Consider the following 27,629-nt stretch of genomic DNA (forward strand, 5'->3'; position numbering starts at 1 on the left):
ATTTATAAAAATATAATTATGTGCAGAAAAAAAAATCATTATAAACCAATTTTTATCCATAAAATCTATAAACTTAAAAATAGATTGTTATAAATGGTATCGGAGTTAAGCTCCCTTATATGAGCTTTTGTTTGTTCGTCTCACAAAGAAAGCCTATTTGTTTGATCTCATAATCTTATGTGACTGGCAATTTAAGGAAGAATACAGAGAAAAAATGGGTCTTAGATGTACTTATTAAATAATAACTTATGAATTTGCATAATAATTACTATGTGACATTCTTAGCTAAAAAAAGTATTTATGATATTTCTTGTTTTTCTTTTTACATGTAAGATTAGATGAATGATAATAAGAATAGTCTCTAACAAAGATATAATGAATGTAGATCTTTATTAATACTTCTTATTTACAAATGGAGTTAACCAACATGTGACATCTATGGTTTGGAATGCATAACAAGAAGGCTGAATAATATACTGTTTGATAAGCAATTTGAAAGTACTTTTTCTTTGTATTTGGAATTAAAATGGATCACTTTTGCCTCAAAATGAAGTAACAACTTCCAACAATAAGTAGAACACTGACAAAATACTAGCTACCAAAGAAAAATTCTCACCATGACTGAATTAATACAAGGCAAGGTAGAGACATTTTATAGATCTTGGGAAGATGTAAAGGAAGATCCACTCCGTGCTGTACGTGATGAATGAGTGAGGGGCTCAATTTCACTTGAGCTCTGTAATTGTGTCTGATCATGCTGGCCTCTGAGGGCTTCAAACCCAAATTCATCACCATAAATACGAGGATTCAGAGGGTATTCCTGAACGACAGTTTGACCTTTGAGCATGCTCACCACTGCAGACATGGTAGGTCTAAGTGCGGGAGATGCATTGGTGCATAGTAGGGCAACTTTAATCATCCTTATGGCCTCTTCCTTTTTGAACTGAGTCCCCAAGTTTGGATCCACTAGCTCCATTAAATTTCCCTTCTGTTGTAAAACAAAGGCCTGAAGGAAGCAAAAGAGAAGGTTGGAAATGTTTAGAAAAACAAATAAAATCATATCAACCTCCATTCAGACAATCATGAGAGATTAAATAATAGTTCACAATCTAGGAAATGGCCAAGACACAAGGAAATGACCAATGCGAAAGGGGAGAAAATGAAGCAAAATGGAAAATGGAAGTGGTATTGATGCTGTCATTATGTTATGTCTATCCGCCTAACATTTGTTACACTACTACTAGGTTGATTACTTCTACTCTCTCTCTCTCTCTCTCTCTCTCTCTCTCTCTCTCGCTCTCCATCTCTCTCCTTCTCTCCCTCCCTCTCCACAATGGAAGCAGGTTGACCAAGTTAAACAGACAAGTTTCAGAAAAAGTGATCTGGTTTCAAACTATTATCTTGATTTAACACATGCAAAAAACAAGAAAAAAAGCTGACTTACCCGATCTAGAAGACAAACGTAATCCTCATTTGGTCTATATTTCATGTTGTTCTTCCCCGCAACAAGTTCCAAAGCAACAACCCCAAAACTGTATACATCAGCTTTATAGGTTAAATAACCCCATAATGCATACTCTGGTGCCATGTATCCTCTGCACAATAACCCCAAAACATCACTGGTATTTTAGGTAAACAAACTCGCTACCACAATATACCATCACCTGTAGCAACTTCTTGAATTTGACTATCAGAGTATAAATAACTACCATAGATGATAACTGATGGCAGTATTCCTTTTAACTAGTTCTCAAATAAGCCTGAATATTGATTTATCATCAAACAACAACCTCTATGCAAGTAGGGATTCAATGCTGATGTAGTTTCTGAAATACATAGATTTATACCAAAATACTGATACCACAAGAATTTTATCCATATCAATATCCATATTAAAATTAGTTTATGTGCTGGGATGTTAACCACTGACTGTTCAAGTATAAATCAGGGCAGAAATGGAGAAATTTTGATAAACTATTTTCTATATCTCATGACAGTGATTTAAAGAAATGAAAATTGGTAAGAAAAATGTGTAACCCCTTCTTTCTACTTTAGTTTAATAGGAATATTATTGAAAGATTGCAACTATGTTAAAATTGTCATGAATTGAAAAGGAAGGGAGGAGAAATTTACATGGTTCCAGCAACTCTGGTGCTAATATGGGTGTTCTCTTCTTCATCAAGTTTCGCCAGACCAAAATCAGAGATCTTAGGGTTAAGATTCTTATCAAGTAGTATATTATTTGCTTTTATGTCTCTATGAACAATTTTCAGTGTTGATCCTTCATGCAGGAAAGCCAAACCTCTTGCTATGCCAACACAAATCCTCTGCCTCGTGGACCAGTCCAAATTTAATCGGTATTCCACTTGACCTATAATTAACAGAAGTTGCCCAAACAATAGAGTTCATCAAACTTGTTAAGGACTGAATGTCAATATTTGATGACCAATCTTTTTAAATGGCATAACAAACACAATGAAATATAAAAGTATTAACCTTACCAAATAAAGCCCGAGCGAGACTATTGTTCTCCATGTATTCATATACCAATATCAGTTGATTTCCTTCAACACAACATCCATATAATCTTACAAGATTTGGGTGTTGTAAAGCAGAAATCATTCCAATTTCATTCACAAATTCACGACTTCCTTGCTTTGACTTGGTGGAAAGTTGCTTCACTGCAATTATGGTACCATCTAATAATGTACCCTATATAGAAATGTTGTGAGTATACCTTAAAGTATTGGTCTAGCTCCAAATCTCATGGATAAAAAATTTAAGAATTAAAAATTAATAAAAGAACTAATTATGTGGGGTACCTTGTAGACAGATCCAAAACCTCCTTCCCCAATCTTGTTTGCAGCATCAAAGTTGTTTGTAGCAGCTTTAATTTGTCTCAAGGTAAATAAACCAGTTTGCAGATCTAATCCTCTCAACTCTGTCCAAGGAAAAAGGTTAGATTGTTGAATTATATCTTAGTGCTACTTAATTAGTTAGAATACATTCGAAATAATAAGATCAAAGTAAATGCAACTGGAAAACACTAGTGCTCCATTTTATTGCCAAGAAGTTATATGTAATAAAATAGAGAACCCATGGAACTTCTCAAGGCCCACTCCAACCTAAGCCGCTTATATGGTTCCCTTGGAATCTAACCGAGCATAACATCATGCCCATCTTGATTCCCCTGAGAGCTGTATATATAGATGGACCAAATATTATCAAACATCCGGTATATGCAAAACGGTGAGACTCTTGGAGATACTCCATTTATTTTTTATTTATATTTAATCATTCATATACAGGGGACATTCTAAAAAACCATAGAATTGTACATAAAAGGTGGGAGACTATAGAACTCTAGAACAAGGAATGGTAATCAGCATAAAACATTCTGGGGAAGGTTCTAGGTAAGGTATTCTAAAGTGCTTCAAGATGCCTATACATAGGTAAAGGGCCCCATTTAGAAAAAGCAACTCTAAGAACTTGCATTCAGAGGTTCCAAGCATGGTAAGGCTTTCTTTATGCAGTAACACTTTCATTCTTTTTAGAGTGTGTTGTGTGCTCTTTGTGGACAGCTCCACATTTCTCATTGAAGATTAACTTAGAATCACAAGGGTTGTTTGCCAAGGGAAAACCAAGGCATTAACAATTAAGTGAAGTGATAAGCCCCAAAAAATGTTTCTTGAAATGTGTCCATTTTCTTCTTACCGCTTAAAATAAAACACTTGTAGCTCAATTTCATCATGATGTTTGGATTCATTTGAAATAATTAGCCTTTCTTTAGTCTTTCTACTGAATTTTCTACTTATATGGTCAATTTCTTTCTGAGATATCTGCAACATCTTAATAGCTCTCTAATAATCATTCTCTTAAGAGCCAACTTTATTTCTGCTTAACATATTATTTTTTATTTAGGTCATGGCCAGTGTGAGTCTATCGGCTACTTATAATTATATTCAAATTGCCACAAATTCTTCCTATTTCCTGCAATAGTTGGGAAACATATTTATTATCCTTCTCACACAGTCACACCAAAGCTTGTGTCATAGATTTACATTACCTTGTTCTCTTGATGTTCTCAGTCCAAAGTAGCATTTCCAGCAAATAAGGCCCAAAATTGTGAAAATGAAAACCAATACTGAAACTAGAACTGCAATGAGTATCTTCTTTTTGCCATTAGAAGGAGGCTTGAAATCTATCAAAAATAACAACAGTGTTAGCTTGAATGCTATGCTTAGCACATAATTCCATTCAATTGATGTTTTCTATAATAAGATTTTCTTTAGAATTGCAGATATCAGGGAGAAAATTGGTTAGAAAAATAAAATAAAATAGAGGAATTGAGCTGGTTTTCATGAAGTTGTTAAATAACTGTATGAGGTTACAAAACTATTGATCTCATAATTTAACAGAATAACTTTATAGTTATTTGTCATAGTAGAACAAGTTGGGCAACAAAAAGGCACATCCAACTTAACTATGAAAGAGAAAGACTACCAAAATTTCACTAGGAATGAATAAGGCCTAAACTCACCAGATTCCACAGAAATAGCTGATATGAGAGGACCATAAGTTCCTCTGCTTGGTATAGCTGTTGTTCCCTTGCCAGCCCAATGAAAGCGGATCTCTAAAGTTTTGTTCTTCACAACTACTTTAAATTCTTTTACAACTACCTTATCAACCCCTTGTGCTGCTTGTACAATATTAAAATCCTCCAATTCCAACTTTCCCTGCAATTAACTAATTAAATCAGCTAACCTTCTATAGCAAACCAAGCACCAATCTAATTTTTTCTATTCTGAGTACCTGAATATAAACATTAAAAATTCGTCTGCCAAGGCTATGAAAGGATTTATTGCCTCTGATAATTATCTCTGCAAAGTGAATTTTTACTGTATAGTTCCCATCCGCTAAGCAGCGCCCATAGTAAGTAAAAGATAGAGGAGAAAGTCGTGCTCTGGTGTACAACTCAGAGTGGTTCATTCCAAGTACGGATACATTTTGTGCTATGTAATCATTTATGCTTCTGTTATGATCCCAGAAGTGTCCAGTGCTACTAAATCCCCAATAATCAGTCATAGGATGAAATTTTGCTGAACCTCCTTCATATTGATCCCCTTCATAAACAACATTTCCAACCGTAGATTTCCCTCCACCACAATTTATATGCAATGAATAACGATCTTAAGAAAACAGAAAAGTTATAGACAGTGATCAGTTATATTAAACATAAATAAATATATAAATATATAAATAAATAAAACTAAATTTTATGTCCTTGATGAGATGATATAATTTCATTTCAATACCAAAGATAAGTCCCAATCATCTCGAATAAAATAACTGAGAAATTCACCTCACATTTTATGTACTCACCTTTTTGACAAGGATAGTTTTTCAGGCACCCACCAAGTTCTCTGAATTAATGTAGCATTGGTCCAAAAAAGAAAGAAAAGAAAAGAAAAGAATCAATGTTGTGCAAGAAAAAAAATATACAAATTGTTTCCCTTCACACTCAAATTATAAAGTAATAAGCTTACAAGTTCCCCTCCTCAGAAAAGCTTCTGAACAAGTTCCTAATGAAACAAAAAAGAAGATAATTTAATATAGACAGTGAATGAAAGAAAAACTGTGCATAAAGCTTGACAAGGTTTAGTTTACTAAGAAATAGTTCTTACAAGCTATCTCGACAAGAGGGCGGTGCAGATTGCTCAGAGAAGTTATTGTAAGAAAGATCTATTTCACTGCAAAAACACAAATGACTCTTTAAACACAATATAACTCCATGAAAGCTAATATACAAAACACTTTGAAAGAATTGTGTAAGTTAAAAGTGCTAAAGAAGATTGTTTGCGGAATTTAATCTAATTTGCAACTAATAGCTAACAAGTAGTTAGGAGCTTTTCTAATGAGAACATTTCTTTCTCCCATTACAGATAGAGGGATGCAAATAGCAAGAATAGAATCAGCAATCAAGCACCAAAGAGGTCAGAGATGAATGCGTTCGTAGGGGGGAGTTCATGTGTATGTTTGTGTACAACCTTACCTATGTATGGTTGGGTAGATAAAAAGAAAGGTAATAGATAACAGAAGATGGACATCAAATCTCAAGCAAAATTAACTCAAGATGCTGGATGAAAAACATACGTGCGGCTCTGCCTTCCCTTGATTCCATCTGGAATATTTCCATTAAGCCGGTTGCCTGTCAGACACCTAATCGGCACGCAAAAATGGTTTATTGTTAGAGCTTTCCAATGTAACAGAACATGGGGAGCACAAAATAATAATGAATGTAGATGTAGAAAGACCTATTAAAGAAAATGAATGTAGATGTAGAAAGAACTATTAAATAATAATGCACTGACAGGGAATTAAACCTAGTTATGAACCATGGCAGGGTACTATTTTACCACTAGACCACTAATGCAACTTTTGTCATTATCTCAAAATGTTCTGCAGGAGAAGATGGAGAAAAAATTGAAATTGTAATTGAAATTTTCATGAGGGTAATCCGCATAAGTATTGAAAGCCCTTGCCCCAAGTGATGCAGGCTCCTAATGCACCAGACTTGTGGTCACCTCCATGACCCATATAGCTGGGGGCAAGCGAGTATACCTGATACTCATAAGCAGACAAATGTATGACCCCGGAACAATTATAAGAGCGAACTAATAGTGTATAGTTTTAACCCCTCTATCAATTTTTATGATAGACACAATATAGATAGGGAAGACTTCTATGCATTACAATTACACAACATGTCCTAAGTTACTGTATCTTACATGACCTCCACGTTTGTTAGGCCATCAAGATTTGGAATCTCTCCGTTCAACTTGTTAAAGCTGAGATCTCTGTGAGAAAACAACAGTACAAATGTCATAATAAAGCACTAAAATAGAAGTTCATCCAAATGATGGCTTAATTGAATTTGGTGCAATATAAATCTCAAGAGATAAAAGGTCATTAGTCTGAAGATACAGGGGTAAAGAAAAGAGGCATAACTCATTCATAGACATAGAATTATCGACCCCTAGATCAACCATTTATCCCCTTTCTTAATAATAAAGTCAGGGTGTGTATATTATCATTTGAGGGCCAATTTTTAATCTCACAAAAGTATTTTGGCACAAAAAAACCGCCCAACAAATTCAATAAGTGGGGGGGATGAATTACAAGAGGAAAGGATCCCTTCACAAAAGGGAAAGAGAAAAAAGAGCTTCCAACTAAGGAGTCAAAAGATAAAAATATAGTTTAGACCCAAAGGAGCTGGTAATTTCCATCAACATACAGTCTCCCCATATAGCTTTGGCCCATATTGTAAAATATTTGTCTTTCCTACTTTTTCTACCTTCATATGGAAAAATAAAAATGTAGAAAAAGAAAAAAAAAAGGCGCAATTTGCCTTAATGGTTAAAGGTCAAGGGTAAAGGGAAGGAACAAGAAGAGGAAGCCCCTTACATGGTAGCCCACAATACAGGTTCTTACTGTAAAAAGCTAATGATACTTGACATAATCCACTACTCCAACTATTTAGGGACAACAAATTTGCCATAAAAGAAAAAGAAAAGAGTAAAATAAATGCATGGTAGAGTTACAAAAATCTCAATTCTGTCATCTCTGCTATATATGGGAGGATTGGTCCTGAGATATTACAGCCCCTCAACATCCTGCAACATAAACTAAGTCCATGTAAGTACTAGTGCTAGAGAGTGAATTACTTTGCTTTAGAGCATTTTTTTAATCATAAATACCACTTACAACTTGTACATTCTTTTCATGCTTCTTAGGGGTGGAAACGTGGAACCCTCTCCATTTAAGTCACTAATTCTTCTGCATAGAATCCCATCAAGAAAAAAAAATGGCAAAAGGCTACTCTTGTCAGTAATATTTTATTAGTTTGAGAAGTTAATTATTATTGAAATTAAGCAAATTAAGAGATATGAACTAAGAAGGCTTAACTCACAGTTCAGTTAAATTACTCAAGACTGAAATATTAGAAGGTATGGGCCCTTCCAAACCACTAGCTTGGATCTCTCTGTTAATCAGGTAAATCAAATGAACATGTAGTGCACCCGAAAACTTTTAAAATGAAGAGACTGTAAAATACTTAAACCAAAAAGAAACTTACAATTGCTCAAGTTGCTTCCAACTTTGAATGAAACTGGGTATTTTTCCAGTGAAATTGTTGCTGCTAATCCTACTGCATTTGGCCCAAAATAGGTATGAACATCACTAGAATTAATTTTTTTAACATCACATATGCATAAAAGCCTTAAAAATACACAAGCACAAAGATTTACGAGAACATACAGCTCTTTCAAATTAGTTAGGTGAGCAAGCGCTTGAGGCAATGGTCCAGTGAGATTGTTAGAATTAAGAATGCTACAGTCACCAAAAAGAAGATCGAGTCAATGTAAGATTAATATGATTTTTAGAGATTATTAAAACCATCAAATTCAATAAACAAATGTTCTAAAATTGAAACAATGGAAAAAAAAAAAAAAAATGAAAGACTAACAGCTTCTGCAAGTCGACCAGTTTGCCAAGCTCAGGGGGAACTGTTCCAGAAAACAGGTTGGCCTCAAGACCCCTGAAAATTCGATTAGTCAAGATTAAAGCAGGAGCAAACCAAAAAGGCTATAAATATTTAAGGGGGTGTGAGAGAGTGGGAAGCAAGTATTTGGTGGGTCAGAACATACAAATTTTTAAGGGTGGTAATATTCCCCAAGAAGTTTGGGATTCGTCCTGATAATCGGTTCATAGAAATGGACCTGCATGGAGTCAGCTTTATCAATCCTTGAAAGAATATTTATCTACTAGATTGAGCATGAAATGTGAGTATCTTACAGAGTTTCTAACTTTGTAGTTTCCCATTCAGGGGGTATGTTACCACTGAGATAGTTCCTAGCCAAATCACTTCAAACAAGAGAAAAAGATTGTTAGACCAATGAAAGCTGGGAATACAAATTTCAGGTTTGAAAAATATACATGTGTGTGAAAGCACTTTTTACATTGTTTTGAGGTAGGATAGTTTCGCTAGGGCAGGTGGAAGCACACCAGCAAGATCCTGCCCTTTGAGAGATCTGTTTGAATACAGACATGAGAAAAAAGAGGAGCTTTTAATAACCAGTTATTCATGCTTAAAGCCACGTTATAGAAAGCATATAAGAGAGTCATCTCTATTCAAATAAATACACAGTAAAAATAATCAAAATTCCGAATGCTTACAGACTTGCAGTAAATTAACCAAAATCATGTACCTTGGAAACACCTAACTAACATGATTAGAGCCACACTTAAGAGTAAGATTACTGTGCAGACCTTGAAAACCATTCAAGCACCCCCATGTAAAACATTGGTATTTGATGTGCTAAAAAGATCACTCTTCTGTCACTGAAACCTTTTAAAGGAAGTTATAGTTTCAACTCTATCCAATAACTTTGGCTTCCACGCTTGTCTTGAAAGCTGATGCTTCTCCCTTTTAAAACCAAAATGAAGCCAATCTTGCACTGTCCCAGAAGATACAACCTTTGAGCCTCCAAGACCACAAAACTTCATTTCGGAAAAAGAACATATATCCTTTGGGTTCATCAACTAATGCATACAGTCAAAACTCAGAAGACAAGACCAAAACCTCCATATGAGCAGTCGGTAATTTAAAAAGATCAATGGAAAAAGTACAATAACTTGATGGGGGGGGGGGGGGGGGGGGGGGGGGGGTGGTGGTGGTGGTACTTTTCTAATTTTTCCTGTGTCAACTCTGCAAATTTGGGAGAACATGTGGGAACCAATGTGGATGCCAAAATCCCAAAGGAAGTGATGTACTGGTAATACTACCTAACTACCGAAGTTGTTGCCTGGATATGGGGTGGGATAGGGAGAGCTATATCTTCAAATAATTTAATGTAGAAGAGGGTGATTTTATTTTAACGCAGTGCCAGCAGTGGAGATCCTCCAAAATTTAAAAACAGAGTCTCAACCAGCTGCATAATTTATAGAGAGGAGAATCGATGGAATAAGTTAAGTGACAAATTTCAATGGTCATTTATGCAAAGAATGAGAAAATGTGAAGATACAACAGTAGCAATCCCTGAGTCTCCAGCATCTTAACATGGCACACTTTCTCCCACCGAGGGAGAGTATATTTCTTCCTTTTTTCCCCAACCCAGATGGCGGGTAGACTCTACTGAATTTTCTTGAAGCTCTGCTCAATCTTGGTAGGAATTTAAACATGAAAAGGGAAAAATTGGGAATGTTTCAGGGGTTGATTAGACTAGGGATTTCTGCCTGAAAAAGCATACTCTTTTCCCATGCAGTAATAACTTTTTACACCACAGGGTTCCAAAACTCCACAGACGTAGGATTACCATCTAAGTGATGGCGTAGGTAAGTGGCCAACTGCTATTGCTATAATACAATCCAAATTTTAAGCTAAAATAATGGTGTATCATGCACAAAGTTCAAATGGAATACATGCAGCCCATCCCTCCCCATGACAAACCATTTATGTACTCTCAGCTTAGGAACAATTTGAATAAGATCATCTGGCTCTCTGGTGAAATGAAAGGGGAACGAAGTTTTGCCTTGGTTACGAATGACCTTTGTCACACCAAACACAACTTCAAGTGCTCCACTAAAAAATATTTCAAATTGCAGGACAAAGAGAGGAGTAGCACCTAGTATAGGACTGGAAAATACCAATCAAAAATATCTTCTTCTACTTATGTCATTTTCTCTATGCAGTCATTACTCATTAGCAGATTCCAGAACTGCCTATACTGCAAGAAATGAATTCAACTGATGCTGTCTACTTCAAAGTGAGGTGTGATTTATTGGTTAACCTAAGGCCAATTCAGGTGTTATACTAGTTTTCTACCCAAAAACAAGTGAAAGTCCAATCTAGAGATATGAACTCCTTAAATAGTTTCACTAGGTTCCCCTATATTTTGGTGGGATATAAAGGTTTGATTGCCATTTCCATTGTATACATTTTTTGAAAATTTTGATCTCAAATGTGATAAGCATACTTGCAACTGTGCCTCCATGTATCGGTGGCTTGCCAAGCAATTACTTTAGAGACTTATTGTTCAAAACCTAGAGAGGTAAAATAGAAATTAGTCATAGTTAATTTCTATCTTTTATGGATACGTTCTTATACATATCAAAACCTCCAACCCCCACCCCCACACATGCACAACTAAGTTCTCCCAAAAAAGGTGATCGTCATACTTAGAAACATAGTCCTAATTGACCATAAAGAATATGCACCACTTGTCAACTTTACCATACCATTTCATTTAGGTTAGGCATCACAATCCTGAGATGCTTCTTGTTTCCATTTGCTTTCTAGGATCAAGAGATCAAGAGATGATCTAGAATTAAATATGCCAATCAGCATTTATGCATGTTCTTGCTCTGTCCTGTTCTTTTCTCTGGAAGAAGAGGCTTCTTTATGGACCTTGAGCAAATTACCTATTTGAGTAATTGCAAAACTTATAAGGGAGCCATGTCTTGAGCCCCCCTTAACTTCTAGAACACATATCCTACCACTTGTCATTCATTAAGTTCATTAGTTGTGGGACATTCCAAGTGAGTATGGCAGTGGATGTCCATAGTGTGTTGGTGATTTATGGTGCTCCCACATAGGTTGTGGTGGTGTTGCGGCCGCAGCCACATGACCCATTTTATCACCTATAATCCTTCGAAGTTTGTTCATTATTGCTAATATATTCGAAGTTGTAGGGGTGAGTGAAGTTCCACTTTTTTCAAAGCAACAGGTGAATAGGAATTGGAAAGGGACTTAGGCATGAGGCAAGAGAATCAGCCTAGGCAGTGTTGAGCCCTACGCTAAGTTCTATGCAAGATGCTGAGGCAGAGGCCTTGTTAGAAAGTATCTCAATTTTTTGTTTGTGTTCAGTCTTAATTTCTCTATAATTCCTTGTGACAGAGGACATTATAGAGGAGAGTTCGTATTTTAATATTTCCTCATGTAAATAGGTGTTCCTTTTGTATAAGGTTTTAGGGATATTTCTGGATGAATATTCCAATGCAGTTTGACTGTTCAGCTTCATATATAAGTTTGAACAAGTGAGGAAAAGGATACCTTTTAATAGCAATAAGGAAAGGAAACTTACATGCTATCAACATGGCATTCACCATTAGGGAAGGAGCAATTGCAGGTGATTGTATTGTTATAGAATGGATTTGATATCGAGCCTAGTGTGTTCCAGTTGGAGTTCCCATCACAAGGGTTTAGTTCAAATTTCCAATCCTTCTTGCCCAATTGTTCAGCTATTTCTTCCAGAACTCCCTCTGCAAACATCAAAACTCATTATGGATCAAGCTAGATGGATGCAAATTGAACATAACTTCACATATAGGCTATCTTTCAAAAATCCATAAGGAAAAAGTTGCAGCCCGCCCAAGCCTCAAAAACTTCATTTATGCACACAAGGCTATCATGCATGTCCTTTGCATAATTGAATTTCTTAATAGAAGTAAGCCCATGTCAGAAATGACTCAACTGAGATCAAGAAATAGCATGCTGCCATTTACAACTACTGAATTCCAATTTGGGTGCAAATAAAATGGAGGGACTCTTACTTTCTTCATCAGGAAGATGTCCAGCTAGTGCTTCAACACTTGTTGAGCCAAAGCATGTATGTAGAAGCAAGATGAGCAGGGGAATATGAACAACTGTGGCCATCTCTCTCCTTGAATTTGCTTGATCTCAGTTTGCAAAGGTTTGATTATGAACTCATTCAATAGGCAGTGGGTACTGCTATGTTGCTGACTGGCTATACCCCATATTGATTGATTCATGTACCCATGCGTTTCTGACACATACAGCTTTTGTGGGGCCCACGATCGATATTTTCGTCCCCTGTTTTTGACCACTTGTTTCTGGTAGGTACTCTACTAGAATTTTCTAACTCCTGCCTTTAAAGGACGCGTTGAAATTTTATTAATAAAAAAACAAGGTCTTTTTCTATTTGCGATCTCGTATTACAATCATCGCATGGGAAATTCGATCCATCTTTGCTACTTCCAGCAGATAGTCAAATCGACTGCCATCCTGTTCGTTCACATGGCTTAGTGAATGGAGGGTCTATCGCTATCTTCACGATAATAATTGGGGTCATTTTCCTCATAAGTCATAGTGGAAAAACAGTGACCGGTAAGAAACAATCTGAATGCTAATCGTCCAAATTATGATAGTGTTTTCTGAAATTTGTTTTTAAAAATAAGCTTTATAAAATATAATCAAATGAACTTATATTTTTTTTTAAAATAAAATTAATAAAAATAATTTCTACTTATTTTAAAAAAGTTGTTTTCCATTTCTTGTTTTTAAAATTTGTTTTCTAAAAACAACATCAAACAGCATTAAAAATTTCTTAAAATAGTTTTGTTTGTCTTTAATTAGCCTGATCACAGAGGCTCAATAATCTAATTTGTACTTTTATTTCCCATTCGCCTCATTGTCTTGGGTCTACATGATGTAAGGAGCTCCCACTCTACTAGGCTTTGTCTAAATTTCAATATTCAAAATTGTCTGCCTGGGAAAAGTGAGCAATTTCCGGGAATAACAATCAGATAGATGTCATACAGACCCAGATTAGCTTCTTCATCACATTATTCTTTTGCCAGGAAATGATTCCTATTACAACAATGAAATAATAAAGTTTTGTATGAACATTGAGAAATATAAAATTTTAATTCTGCCACAAAAAAAAAAAAAAATCCTAGAAATTTATACAACAAATCCTCGCCTTCAAAGAGAAATCACTATAAAAAAAATGTACAAGATGTGGGGTTGAATAAGAAGCCAAAACTTCAGTGCGCTCATTGAGATGGTTAGGCAAATCAGTAAATCCTGCAGTTTTAACAGGATTTTGAAGCAGGGTTGATTTCACAGAAATCAACGCCAGATGCAGAGGAATGGTAAAGCTCTGTAAGAGCTGTTGAATTCTGGGTTTGGATTCCAGTCAAACTCTGGTTTCGCTTTTCCTGACGAAAGTCTCTTATGGCTTTAAACCTCACATCCTCATTGTGGGAATTTGGTTCCAGGATTATATCAGGAGTAGGCTTCCTTCCTTCAAGCATGCTCACCACTTCAGACATAGTAGGCCTAAGTGATGGGGATGCATTTGTGCACAAGATAGCTATTTTAACCATCATTTCTGCTTCTTCTTCACGGACTTCAGACCCCAACGCCTCATCAACAAGCTCCAGAAGCTTTCCACTTTGTTGCAAATGACAGGCCTGAAATGTAAATATCTCTCCTTCTTACAAGATAATTCAATAGATGATTTGAAAATTTTCTTAACTTCCATCATGGCAGATGTGCATTTTAACCTTAGCAATGAAAAACACCAGAATGGAACATGAACAACAGATACAATAAACTGAACAGGGATAGAAAGGAAGGGAATACCCAGTCTAAAAGACAAAAGCAACTGTTACTTGGCATATAATCGTTGTTGTTTTTTCCACTAACAATTTCCAGAACCACAATACCAAAACTGTAAACATCAGCCTTGTACGTCAGATAACCCCTTAGTGCATACTCTGGTGCCATATATCCTCTGCAAGTGAACATTGTGATATCTAATCATTCCATATTCAACAGTAATGTAATTTCCTCAGCAGTACAAGCATTTGACCGCTTATTAATTCTCAAATAGTTGGTCAATTTAATAAGGACAGGCTAACTCACATGGTTCCAGCAATCCTGGTGCTAATGTGGCTCTTCCCTCCATCATCGAGCCTAGCCAATCCAAAGTCAGATATTTTAGGGTTTAGGTCTCTATCAAGAAGCACATTAGTAGCTTTAATATCTCTATGTACAATCTTGAGTCTCGATTCTTCATGGAGAAAAGCCAATCCTTTAGCAATCCCAATACAGATTTTAAGCCTAGTTGGCCAATCCAGTATCAGCTGACTATTTTCTGGACCTGTGAAACAATCCCTTACAAACTTAAAATTAGATATCATCTGTACAATCTTTTGTCTTAATAGAAGTTGTATTCCAATTAAGAAAATGATACTTACCAAACAAAGCACGGGCTAGGCTATTGTTTTCCATGTACTCATATACCAGCAACAATTGATCTCCTTCAACACAACACCCATGAAGTTCCACCAGATTTGGGTGTTGCAAACAAGAAATCATGCCTATCTCATTCAAAAATTCACGATTACCTTGCCTTGATCCAGACGAAAGCTGTTTCACTGCAACTGTGGTACCATCAGATAACAGACCCTGCACCAATTTTCATTCAGACTTCATAGGTAGAATCAACTAAGGAAGGTGGAAAGATCATGGATTAGCTAGAATACCTTAAAAACCGGACCAAAACCACCTTCTCCAATCTTGTTTGCAGAATCAAAGTTGTTGGTGGCATTTTTTATTTGCTTCAAGGTAAAGGAACTTGTTTGCAAATCTAGACCTTCGGGATCTATCCAAGGAGGAAAGACAGAAACAGAGATGGTAAGAAAACAAAGAGTTTACTCGGTAGTTCTCAATCCCACTCCCCCACTCCTCCAATCCTGCCCCCGGCCCCCACGCCCCCCCCCCCCCCCCCCTCCTTCCGAAAAAATGTAATTGCCAAATTGATCAAGTTCTACAGATTAAGATTGAAAACCCATACTTGTTAATTCCATACACAGAGGGCATGCATGAGTTAATAAATTTAAGGTGTTCTAGATTTATTATAGAACACCATGACTAAAAACCTCATCACCGAAGTGTAACCAATTAAATGAGTATGGTGATACAATATTGCTTTCACTTGTACAACCCTTAAAATTATTAGAAAATCAACAAAGATTCATTTTAAGTGATAATTGATTAGACACTGCGTTCTAAGGAAAAATACAGAATCCACTTCTGTAACAATTTTTCTTCACAAAATTAAAAAGGAAAAAAAATCTCATATTTCTGAATGGATGAAAGAACTAACCTTTCAAGACAACTAAAGAAGTCAGATTTTGGTGTATCCCAAAATATGGCTTCTAATTGGGCCCACCAAATGTGATTCAAAGATCTAGTGAATGAATAGATCACATTTTTCTTTTCATTTTTATTTTTTTTTATTGAAAAGAAGCAACCATCTTCATTTTTCTTAAAAGGATAAGTACAAGAAGGACAAGCAATCTTGTAAGGATGTGCAGAAAGGTTAAAAAGCAACCAAGTGTCAAACCCAGGTAGGGGAAAGAAATATAAAGGAGAGAACATAGCGTACTCAAGGGGGAAGAAAGTCTCTGACAAAGGAGGCCAAATGCATGGTTCATTGTAAGGTAAAAGTTGAATATTTGAAGCCAACTTAAATATAAAGTGCTCATGCCAATAGCAGATACTTGCAGGAAGATGCAATGAATCGAAACTAAGCAGTACTTGAAATCAGTATAGCTCATACCTTTTTCTTCCCTCTTTCTGCCTCTCAAACAACCTTTCCACTGAAGGAAACCCAATATTAATAGAATAATGCATAATCCTACCACTCCACCAATGATATAAGCAGTCATTCCCTTTTTTCCACTACTTGAACAAGATTTAAAATCTACATAAAAAACATATAAAAGGATAAATGTTAGCAGCATATTAATAATGAAATTTAAACAGACATAGACATAGACATAGACCCATACACTCAATCCAATTTCAGCGTTAAACTCCATGAATATCTTTTAAATATCATTCTGGCATCCAACTGTTATTTAATGAGGAATTAAAAATTTATTTCCTGAAATTTTAGTTTTCATGTATCCTTCTAAATCCCTTCTCTTCTGGGCAATCCAAATTAAGGAATCTCTTCATTCTCATCACTGTGCTACTTATACTAGAGAAAGAGGAAAAACTACATCACTTTATTCTAAAAACTACATCACTTTCTTCTCATCCTTAATGCTAGTGAAACAAGATATTCAGACACCAAGAGAAGCAGAACTTGTAATAGGGACATAGATCAAGGAACACATGCCTGATGGTGAATCATGGTTCTTTAAGTAGGTGTTTAAACTGTTTAAGAAATTATGGAGTTAGTGACAGACAAGAACTAAATACCCTCATAGGAGGTTCTAATGCATCTTGAGCCTTGCTCTGTGTGGTAGGAACGATGGCCTACCTTGTCCTGGAAACACATGGTCAATTCTGTTCTCAAAAAATAGGCAAACATGTATGTCCACATCATGCACATGCAACCTACATTATGATAATACCGATACAAGTATAAACAAAGAATTAAAAAATCCTAATTACTTACTTGGATGCACAGAAATAGCTGATATGAGAGGGCCATAAACTCCTCTGCTAGGGATTCGTGTTGTTCCTTTGCCAGCCCAATAAAATCGGATCTCTAAGACATTATTTGTTACACTTGTGTTAAATTGTTTCATAACTGGCTTTCGTGCTCCACGAGCCTCATCTTCAATATTAAAATCCTTATGCACCAATTGCTCCTGCAACCAAGTAGATTATTAAAACATTGTTCATGGCAAAGAAATATTTTCCACTGATGTGACTACATACCTGAATATAAATGTCAAACAAGCGTTTCCCAAGACTATCATATGTTTTGTCATTTGTGAAATATATCTCAGCAAAATGCAGCTGTAAAGTATAATCCCCATTTTCTAAGCAATAGCCAAAATAAGTCAGTGAAAGAGGGGAAAGGCGAGCTGTAGTATACACTCCAGATATGTTCCCTGATGAGAGAGTTTCAATATAACGCATGTTTTGGTCATTGTTATCATCCATGAAGTCCCCAGTGCTGCTCAATCCCCAGTAACTGTTTTTACTTCTAAAATATTTTGCAGTACCACCTTCAACTTCTGCATCTCCTTCATAGAAAACTTTTCTTTTACTTTCTTTGATGGTTAAATCATCTCCACCACAATTAACGTGGAAAGAACATGCATCTGCCATAAAAGATATAAAGTAAAATAAAATTGAGATTTTGCAAGTTCATCTAGTACGTAATGATTTGAAATTTTATTTGTTGAAATTTCATATCAATCCCACATTGATGCAATTAGTAAATCATAAAACCCTACTTGTTTACAACATTTTATTTAATATCACAACTCATAACCACCATACATATTATGTTCTTTAAGAAGATGGCTTAAACAAATCTCTAGTATACAAATTTTACCATACCTAGATGCTAGCAGCTTGTTTCAACAGTTCATAGCATAATTTCAGCCAATTTAACCTAAACTGAAACTAGTATTTACTTGTCTTTGTTTACAATATTTATCAGTTGGAAGCCCCATTTGTGACTAGCTTTTACTTTTGGACTTAGCCAATAGATGAAGTTGAAATTATGATTTCAAAGGTACAATCTTTGTTTATCAAAGTTTCACCCAATATAAAAAAGCTTCCTGCAGTAGTTATAAAAGACCTTCTACGAGAATTAACACAGTCTCTGCCCATATGTTAAGCTCTTTTTTCAAGCCAGAAACACTTTTATTGCAATCACCTATAAACAGACATAAGCACTTATTAGGCTTAAAAAAAAAGGTTTTTCTTTCAAAAAGCTTTATCTAGACAGTGTTAAAAATCACCTAAAACAGAAAGAAGCACTTACTACGCTTAAAAAGAGCATTTGGCTTTCAAAAAGCCTATATAAACAGGGCTAACAATCGCCTAAAAACAGATAGAAGCACTTATCAGGCTTAAAAAAAGGGCTTTTGGCTTTCAAAAGCCTATCTAAACAGGATCTAAGATTGCCTAAAATTGACTTTTATTTAACAGACAGGAAGCTCATAATCTGATTGGTGGATTAAGGAAGTTCCAAAATTTTGCATTGAAGAACAAAACTTAAATTGAATTTGAAGGTGATTCACAACATTCCAACTTCAAAAGATACTTACATTGTGGACAATTGTCATTCTTTGAGCATGGAAGAACAGCCCTTCTATCACACAATTAGTATATGAACAAATTAGAATATTTCATCAATAAAAAAGTACATAAGAGAACCATTACACTAAAATAGAAGCTTCCTCCTCCCTTCATGGTAATTAACTTCCCAATTTTAGCAAGAGAGAAGAATAAAAATCTTACAGGTTGTTCTCCATTGAAGAGCTCCGATACAAGTTAACATTCAAATTCCTAAGAAAATAACAAAAGGCAAAACAATTCTATGTATTTAAAAAGTAACTATTTATAACTGAAAGCTAAGAGGTGAAGATTAAAACAAAAAATAAAAAATAAAAATTCTGACATGTTCTCTTGACAAGCAGGTTGCTCAGGGCCTTGCCATGAAAAGTTATTGTAGGATAGATCACTGCATGGAAGCAATAATATTGGATGTTATAAATTCATATTTAATCTGAAGCCATAAAAGGATGGATCATGAAGAAAAAAAAAAACCTTAAAGCAGGAACATGTGAAATAGATGGTATTGACAGTAGATCCAACTAGAAACTTAGCCCATTGCATGGCTCAGCCTTACTTGGCAGGTTCATATATCATTGGAATATGATAAGGATTATAAGACAAGAAGCATTACTGAAATAAAAAGAGTCCAAAGCATCCCAGATAAGGAACATACATACTACTTCCTTTCTTCAAGAATAAGTCCGGTATATTTCCACTTAGCAAGTTGCCGCTTAAGTAGCTATTGAAAGCAACATAATGTAATTAGTCAGAGATTCAATATTGAAAGCAATATAATGTTAGTAAGAGATTCAACATAATGTATCCATTGAGGTTGCATTTTTTTGCATCTTTGGGAAACAATTATTGGTCAAACATAAATAATCATGCAAAACTATTTGTTGCTCACAATAAAATTGGAATCAAATTTCTTTCCTGGAAAAAGTTTGACTATCTCATTAAGTTTTTTCAGAACAATATAATGAGAGTAAGTTTCCAATGAAAGTGATGAAACACAACCAAATGCTACCCAAATTCTGGGTTTGATACTTACATATAGTTCAGTGCCTTGGCTAAACTTAAGTCACTTGGAACTTCACCTACTAGCTTGTTGAAACTGACATCCCTATCCAAATCACAAAAAGACAGTTAATGAGAAAATCTCTACAAGCTATTTACCAATCAAACGTGTTTGCTTATTGTTTCTATAAGAAAAAAGAAACTTGTTGAAGAGAGAAAACATAAAGGATGGAGGAGAAGAATTCCAAAAGAAACAAAAGGAAAAACTAAAAAGAAGAAAGAACAGAGTCTGCACATAAAATTACAAAACAACAACAACCACAACCAGAAAATTAAGGTGACAAATTATATCTATAAAATCCTCAAGAGTAAGTATAATCCAAAATATTGGACCAGGAATCCATGAAATAGTTGGACCATCATTCTGGAGAGATCAATTGCTTCTTTCAGCATACCAGTATAGTTCCACTGACCATTTGTGTGTCAGTTAGTCCAATTAACCACATGATGATTAACGCCTTGCAGAATAATGTTTTACCTTCCTACTTTTAGACTTTTTGAACCTAAAGAGAAAGACTCCATTTTCTTTCAGCTGTGTTGGCTTTCAAGTACCAGAGTCTAAGAGTATTTTTCTTCCCTCTGAAAACAAAATTTACTTTGTCTGTACTATGGAGCTCTAGCTACTGACTTTGTAATCTGGAGTCATTTGGGTCTGACTGAATTCATTATGAGAGCTTGTTGAGATGTCATGGTAAATTTATTGAGAAATATAGGAAGGTATGGAGGGTGGCTCCTCTTTGCATGGTGTGGTGTATCTGGAGGGAGTGGAATGAAAGAATTTTCAGGGCAGTGAAACACTTACTGTTGAATCTGACGACTAATATCTTGATTTCTTTGTATGTATTGGTGATGGACACTATCTCTAGTCAGGCACAAGATGCTCCTTTCTTGACATTATTGACTGTTTGGATGTCTATTCTATCTGCAGTTTTGATGTTCCTAGGGTTTGAGAAGCTGGGTTTGCAGCTTCCTTTGTTGTTTTTCCTGCACTTTTTGTCTTTTTCCTTCTCTATTAGTTTTTTCATTTGTCCTTTTTTTTCTGGCTTTCCTTCTTTCCTGGATGTAACTTCATAAACCCACCATGCTCAATTATGCACCCTTAGACATCTTCTTAGTATGTTTTCATTTTTCCAATCAAAAAGAAAAACAAAATTTACACTTAATCATGAAATAGTTACATTACTAAATGTCTTATTCATTCAAAATATCAAGCAATGAGAAAGAAGATTCAAACAGAATAAACGTATATATGGATACACACATAAATATTACATTCATACATATATGGTAGAGACTGCATGTGTTTATGCGTGTTTGGCGTGTGGATCTTTATGTTCAGAAAGTAGATTCATTAAATGAAAAAATTAACAGAAATATATTAAGTCAAAGTTATATCTACTGCTGGATAGGTCCAGTGGTGACATTTTCTCATTGATAAAATGGCACTTCCTTGTAGAGCACCTCAGATTCTTACTTGACAACAATGTCACTCACATGATCATGAGTGCAACACAAGAATCTGCCAGTTCATGATCTAGAAACACAGCACCCAAACATTAAGGGAAAAAATGTTTGTTTGTGTGTGTTTGTGTGCTTCCTCCACATTCAGCATGCCAAGTAAACATTGTGAGCAATGCAACATTGAAAACCAAGAAAAGTCATTTACTACATGTTTACAGGCTTTACTTACAACATTTCCAACTCCTTCATTTTCCAGATGTATGCAGGGATTTCTCCAGAAATGTTGCAATTCCTCAAAACCCTAAATCCATAATCCAATCATGTAAACTAAATATCATAAAGAAGATGTGAGTTTGCCTTCATAAATATCCAATGCCTATAGGCATCAAACATACAAGTTTATTATGCCAGTCATGTTGTTCAGCAAAGGAAAACCTTGACTTTTCCCAGTCATATCACTAATCCTCCTGCATAAAAAAAAATGCAACTATGGGAAAAAGAAAAGAGAAAAAAAAAAAAAAAAAAAAAAAAAAACCAATAACAGTAAACCAGTACTAAGAAAACATAGCAATCAAGCACCCAAAGAACAGTTATGGACTTGAGAAGGCTCTATACTCACAACTCAGTTAACTTATCCAAAAGAGAAATGCTTGATGAAATAGGTCCCTCCAGTCCGCTTGCTTGCATTTCTCTTCATTGACACAAATTTTCACATAATTATTAGAAAATATTTACATTTTTCTACTCTCAAAATTCAAAGGAACTTAAATTTTTCTAGGAAAGAAATGAATCTTACATTCTTGTAAGTTGTTTCCAGTTTTGTATAAAATCTGGTATTGGTCCAGTGAAGTTGTTATCATTTATCCTACTGCATTTTGCAACAAAATGGCACTGAATTGGTATGATCATGCAAATTCATGTACCAAGTAAAAGGAAAATATTCGCGTGGAGGGGAATGGGGGAGTGAGGGTGGAGGGGATTTTTTTTTGTTTGCATAATAGTATGATTCTTACAAATCTGTTATGTTTCTAAGTCCAGCTAGTGTAGTTGGCAAATTTCCAAAGAACTGATTAGAAGATAGCATCCTGCAATAACATCACAGAGCAAAACCAACAGGTTAGATGTTCTTTCATTGTTCATATGCATGTTAAATTTGGAATGGAATTCAAAAAGTAAAAAATTAAAGGAAGAAGAAACAAGATGTCTTACAGAGTTTTCAAATTAATTAAATCCCCAAGCTCAGGAGGAAGAACGCCAGAAAATTTGTTTGCTTCAAGGTTCCTGGTTAAAAGTCTCCATTGAGATTACTAAAAGAGAAGAACAAAATACCCATCACACTCTTTAAAAGACATATCTTGAATGAAAGGGAAAAAACAGAATGTAGTGATTCCACAAGAGATGGGCAGAAAAACATGCATCCTGCTACTTCAGTTTCAAGTGACAAATTAAAAAAAAACAAAATGGGAAAAAGTTGTGCTGGCCCAATTGCCCATTCTATTGCTACTTTTCACAACTTCACCTCTATCACATGGAATCTGATCACCAGAGAACCATCCAAGGAAAGGAAGGGAAATACAAAAATGATAACCAAAGCTTGAAAATTGAGACCTACAAGTATGTGAGACTGGCGATATTTCCCAATTCCTTTGGAATTTCCCCTGATAAGTGGTTAGCAAGTAGAGAGCTGCATTAACATTTTCTTAGTTAATTTTATGAAGAAGGGAGCTCTAATTGCTAAACTTACAGCAGAAGTAGGGGGAAAAGAAACGCTCACATTGAATTCAATTGTGTTGAAGCCCATTCACGTGGTATCGTACCACCAAGGTAATTGTAAGCAAAATCTCTACAAATGCGACAAAATGGAAGTAATTTCAGTTGTTTAAAGTTGTATTCACTTCTGGTAGAGCATGTAAGAAATTAGGGTTAGAAAAATGTAAAACTTCAAATGCCTGAGTTGAGAATGGTCTTACATCTCTCGGAGGTATTGAAGCTCGACCAGGTCAGGTGGAAGCATGCCAGGAAGACTATACCCCTTTAGAACACTATAACACATGGGAAATCAAAGTTTGAGTTTTATGCCCAGGGGCAGCTGCTGATAGAAAAATCAGATTAATAGAAACAATATTCTATATTATTATAGCATAATCAGGGTTGTGCACTGATACTTGAAATGAAGTCTTCAAACACATGGTCAATGTAATCTTAACAAAGAAATGGACATGTTTGAAATGCAATTTGTAGACAAATCCCAAGTATGTCAATATTCATGTAACGGATTCCATTCTAAGATATCAAAGACAATTCATTCAGAAAACCATCCAGAAGATTACTTTCAACAATAGAATAGTGCTTGATTTCCTTCACATTAACATGACAGATCTCGCTCCATGTCCATGACATCCTGGCATTGACATAGTTGGAATAGATGGCTTAATTAAGACTAAGGTTAAATGGAGCAATGGTGGAATAAAGGTCAGATTAATTACTAAGAGCTATGAATAGGTAACAGTTAAAATTTTGAAGAAAACCACTCTAATTGTGTCAGTCTAATAAGCATTCAGATTACACAAATTGTGAATAATGATCAAGAGATGGCAGACAAGGCAAATAAAAATAGAAACAGCCTTCCTGCAAACATGTCCTTTCAGAATTAATGTTCATGAATCAACCGGCATGATTTTACTACATATATTAGATTCACCATTCCCTATAAGAGTTGAAAATAGGCCCCACTGGCTGGGTCCCAATAGTTCAGTAACAATTTTCATTGGGTTATTTTTGAGGTTTAGTGATCAATTTTTTTTCTTTGTTTCTCGAGAAATGGGATCCTGATTCTCCTTCTGCATGCTGATGATACTAAATTTCTCTACCCAGTAAAAGAACACAACTTTCCTGATTATCCGAGCAATAAATTTTCTGTCAAAAAGATGACATCATAGCATTAGCAACACTTCTCTACTATTTCTTCTTTTTCCTATCCAAAAAAAGGTTCAACTATTCTATCAGTTGGTCCTATTCCAAACTAGAGTGTCCACAAGATTCTAAATCTCATAGAGGCCGAAATTTACAATCTCATATGCACAAGTCACATGGTTACCAGACCATGGACTTTAACCAAATCCAACTCACCATTAGAACATCATAGGAGCTCAAGAACATTTATTTACAAATCTTACTTGTATTTAAGTACCCAAGACTAATTCTTTACAAACCTTCACCTGTCCTATTGCTATGCCTCTGTAGGTCAATCCACTGATAATGTCAACCATGGAAATTTTACATCATAAAGCATAATCTTCAGTATATCAGTGGCACTCTCTGCTTTTTCTTCTCCACGTTATAGGTATCTAAGCATTTGCTAATGTTTTTGGCAGGTCTGACTCATTGAGTCAGGCTTCCATTAGATGAACAACAACTGACCAAAGAAAATCGTGGTATGGTGGCTGTATTTATGTATCACATGGAATGTAAAGAACCAGAAGACTATAGCTTGCCCCAATGCAGAAGCTGAAAACAGCTTAATAGCAGCTACAATGGCTTTAATGGGATATCATTTACCATTTCAATGTCAGAAAATCATCTATAATCATCCTTATGTTGTAGCACAAATGTCCATTACATGACCATCAATGCTGTTTTTCTTTCTCTATGGAAGCCCATCAGGCTGGAGTATCACTATCTGCATGTTGTCCTTCGATCTCTAGTTGCTCAATTTGTTTCCCTTGATAATCAACTGGAAGCATCCTCACTAAGGCTCTTCCTCATTTGCTTTTCAATTTCTAGATGTCGAACTTGCTCTCTGTGCCTCTCCTACTCCAAGGTTGAGGAGAAGTGATCAAGATAGTGACTCAATGGATGAGGAGAAAAAGGACTGTCCAGCAGAATTCACCAAAGACACGCATACAACCAGATGAACCCAAAATTAGGATTTTTTTTTTTGTTCATATACATCCAGAGATGGTGAAGAATCCTTGTAAATCTTGTAAATTATTGAAGTGGCATGAGGGCACCCTCCACTTGAACTAAGGGCAAAGAGAACTGAGTGTCTAACAAGTTCCAAAAGTTCAACAGTGACAGGCAATATACCTCTGCCAAATTCTTAAATGACAATATTACTGAATTTTCAAATGTACCCCTGAAAACACACACACACAAAAAGGCACAAACGAATTTGGGAGAGAAATGTATTAGTGACCTTGACAACACACAGCAAAAACCTTTCAAAGATTGTTTTATCTGTCCATTGAGTTGAAAGAGGCTTGCCTCTCACTAATGGCTGAGCAAGGAGACCACTACACATGGACAGACTAAAGACTAACAAACATTTATGTCATGAAAGAATCAATGTATTTTCTTATAAATTCAAAGGGTTGGGTTTGTGTGTATGTGTGTATATAGTTTGTGTTTAATAAGAAGTGGCATTTGTATTGCATTAGATGGATGTAAGATGTAAAAGAAAGAATGACAAGAAACCTTTCAAAAATGAAAAATTTAGGAGAGCATAAAAAGAGAGAAAACGAAATTTTCACAGCAGAAAGCCTTTGGCTTCTTGCCCCTAAGTTTATGAAGTAATAAAACTCCAGGGGATATGAGATCCTCAACAAAATCAACAAAAGAAAAGGCTCCTCTCTTGATCAATCTGTCGGCTCCTGATAAGCCAATCTATACGTCCATATCAAAGAGCAACCCAGCCCCCTGGCAAGATTCACAATCTCCACATTCAATAATTATATTTCCAAGGCTAATCACCAAGGCAGAACCTCCACTAGTAGATCAGTGACACTCAAATCCTTTGCAACTCTGTTACCCTCTGGTAAAGCAAGGATTTTGGCCTTAATAATTACCCCAAACAAGTTAAGATTGGATTAATAATCTCCCACATGGTTCAGTTTTTAACTGACTTTTTCAAGGCTGGATAATATACTAGGAAAAAAAAGTATATACTAAATACCAGTATAAAAATATTAATATCCAAATTCAACTTGGAAAGTTCAAACCAAAAGGACTTTCAGCAAAAAATAGTGCAATGATTCTTTTTTCCTATCTGATAAAAAATGCTTCTTTTTTACTAGTGCAAAGCTAAGCAATAGGCTTGTGGCAATAAAAGCACCTACCTGCTCCTTTTATAATTTCATTATATCTATTTTTATATCATAATATATGCTTCAAGATGGAATATCTAATAAGCATCATAATCCAGATATATAGAGCATACAAAGTTAATTCAAAATATTAAGTAATAAGACGAGAGAGATATACATGCGTATGACATGAAGGGCAGTGCGGTTCTTCTCAGAGAAATTTTCACAAACAATGCTTTGCTCAGATCCCCTTGGTGGTTGTGGTGTTAACCCAACCATTTCAATTTGGCAAGAATCCCCATTAAACTTCCAATATGTAGCTCCCATTGTTCTGATTATTCGTTGAAGAGCATCCACTAGTGGACATTCATTAACAAACAAGAATTAGATGATAAAATAATGTTGCAAGATGTGAATATGTAAAAAAACAATGATGAGAAATAATGAAGATTTAGTTGTTTAGTGCACTCGTTTGGTTATTTTTGTAACTTCTTTGCAGGTTAGTTCATTTTAGTTGTACTCTCAAATCCGTATTAATGGACTTGTTTCTGATAAAAAGGGGATATGAATATTAGAAACAAAGTCTACCAACTATATAATAAGAAAACAAATGATTTTCTTGTTGGGAAAGCTAATTATATAGATAATGATGGACAAATGGATGATGGCATTGTGATGAGACCAGGGGTAAAGAGATTATTTGATGCATAGATTAACTGTGAATTTAAAAATTTATTGGCAAAATTCCATGCAGGAACCTAATTATACCAAATTCATTTCCTCCACAAAGTTACTGATAAGTACCAAATCATCAACACTTTAAGGAATGGTTTCAAAAAAAGAATTTCATGACTGGAATTTGAGTGCAAGTGCAAAGCATATCAGTTATACAAGGAAAGAAGAGGAAATTTCATTTGAAGATATTCAAATTAAGTTTGAAATTCCCCTCAATATTTGGACATGATATGAATAATCTGTGCATCACCAATACAATCAACTCAACTCAAATGCCTGTTCAACTACTTATAGTTGGTTACACAAATAATTTTCCTTCATTCAGCCCAATCTAGGTTCAAGTTGTTTGTTTAACCATAAGCCCAGCTTGGTTTTCCACT

The 27,629-nt window shown here is 35.3% G+C and overlaps 1 protein-coding gene across 1 annotated transcript; it reads right to left on the bottom strand.

The window, feature by feature from the left end:
• Positions 1-373: 373 nt before the first annotated feature.
• Positions 374-26,870, bottom strand: LOC117923143. Its single transcript, XM_034841382.1, has 47 exons — positions 26,693-26,870; positions 23,404-23,475; positions 23,208-23,276; positions 23,046-23,117; positions 22,643-22,714; positions 22,447-22,518; positions 22,230-22,301; positions 22,053-22,124; positions 21,829-21,900; positions 21,663-21,734; positions 19,947-20,018; positions 19,569-19,634; positions 19,239-19,301; positions 19,079-19,126; positions 18,886-18,929; positions 17,540-17,928; positions 17,274-17,469; positions 16,428-16,571; positions 15,349-15,467; positions 15,061-15,271; positions 14,726-14,963; positions 14,444-14,594; positions 13,893-14,271; positions 12,610-12,735; positions 12,141-12,318; positions 9,018-9,089; positions 8,854-8,922; positions 8,706-8,777; positions 8,525-8,596; positions 8,317-8,388; positions 8,135-8,206; positions 7,970-8,041; positions 7,765-7,875; positions 7,602-7,673; positions 6,789-6,857; positions 6,154-6,219; positions 5,685-5,750; positions 5,547-5,582; positions 5,383-5,423; positions 4,813-5,189; positions 4,541-4,736; positions 4,067-4,201; positions 2,823-2,941; positions 2,502-2,712; positions 2,134-2,371; positions 1,445-1,595; positions 374-1,006 (listed from the first exon to the last, which is right to left on the bottom strand). The coding sequence occupies exons 1-47, from the start codon at positions 26,839-26,841 to the stop codon at positions 653-655; spliced, it is 5,961 nt and encodes a 1,986-aa protein (XP_034697273.1). The 5' UTR covers positions 26,842-26,870; the 3' UTR covers positions 374-652.
• Positions 26,871-27,629: the final 759 nt, after the last annotated feature.

Source organism: Vitis riparia, chromosome 10 (genome assembly GCF_004353265.1).
Source record: "Vitis riparia cultivar Riparia Gloire de Montpellier isolate 1030 chromosome 10, EGFV_Vit.rip_1.0, whole genome shotgun sequence".
Classification (NCBI taxonomy): domain Eukaryota; kingdom Viridiplantae; phylum Streptophyta; class Magnoliopsida; order Vitales; family Vitaceae; genus Vitis; species Vitis riparia.

Bases quoted from the DNA above. Each gene is read 5' to 3' on its own strand.
- LOC117923143 (XM_034841382.1), bottom strand. From the start codon at position 26,841: ATGGGAGCTACATATTGGAAGTTTAATGGGGATTCTTGCCAAATTGAA. The intron at 19,302-19,568 runs GTATGTTCCTTA...GCTTCCATGCAG, and splicing joins TTGAAGAAAGGAAGTAGTAT to TGATCTATCCTACAATAACT. The intron at 6,220-6,788 runs GTAAGATACAGT...CGTGCCGATTAG, and splicing joins CTAACAAACGTGGAGGTCAT to GTGTCTGACAGGCAACCGGC.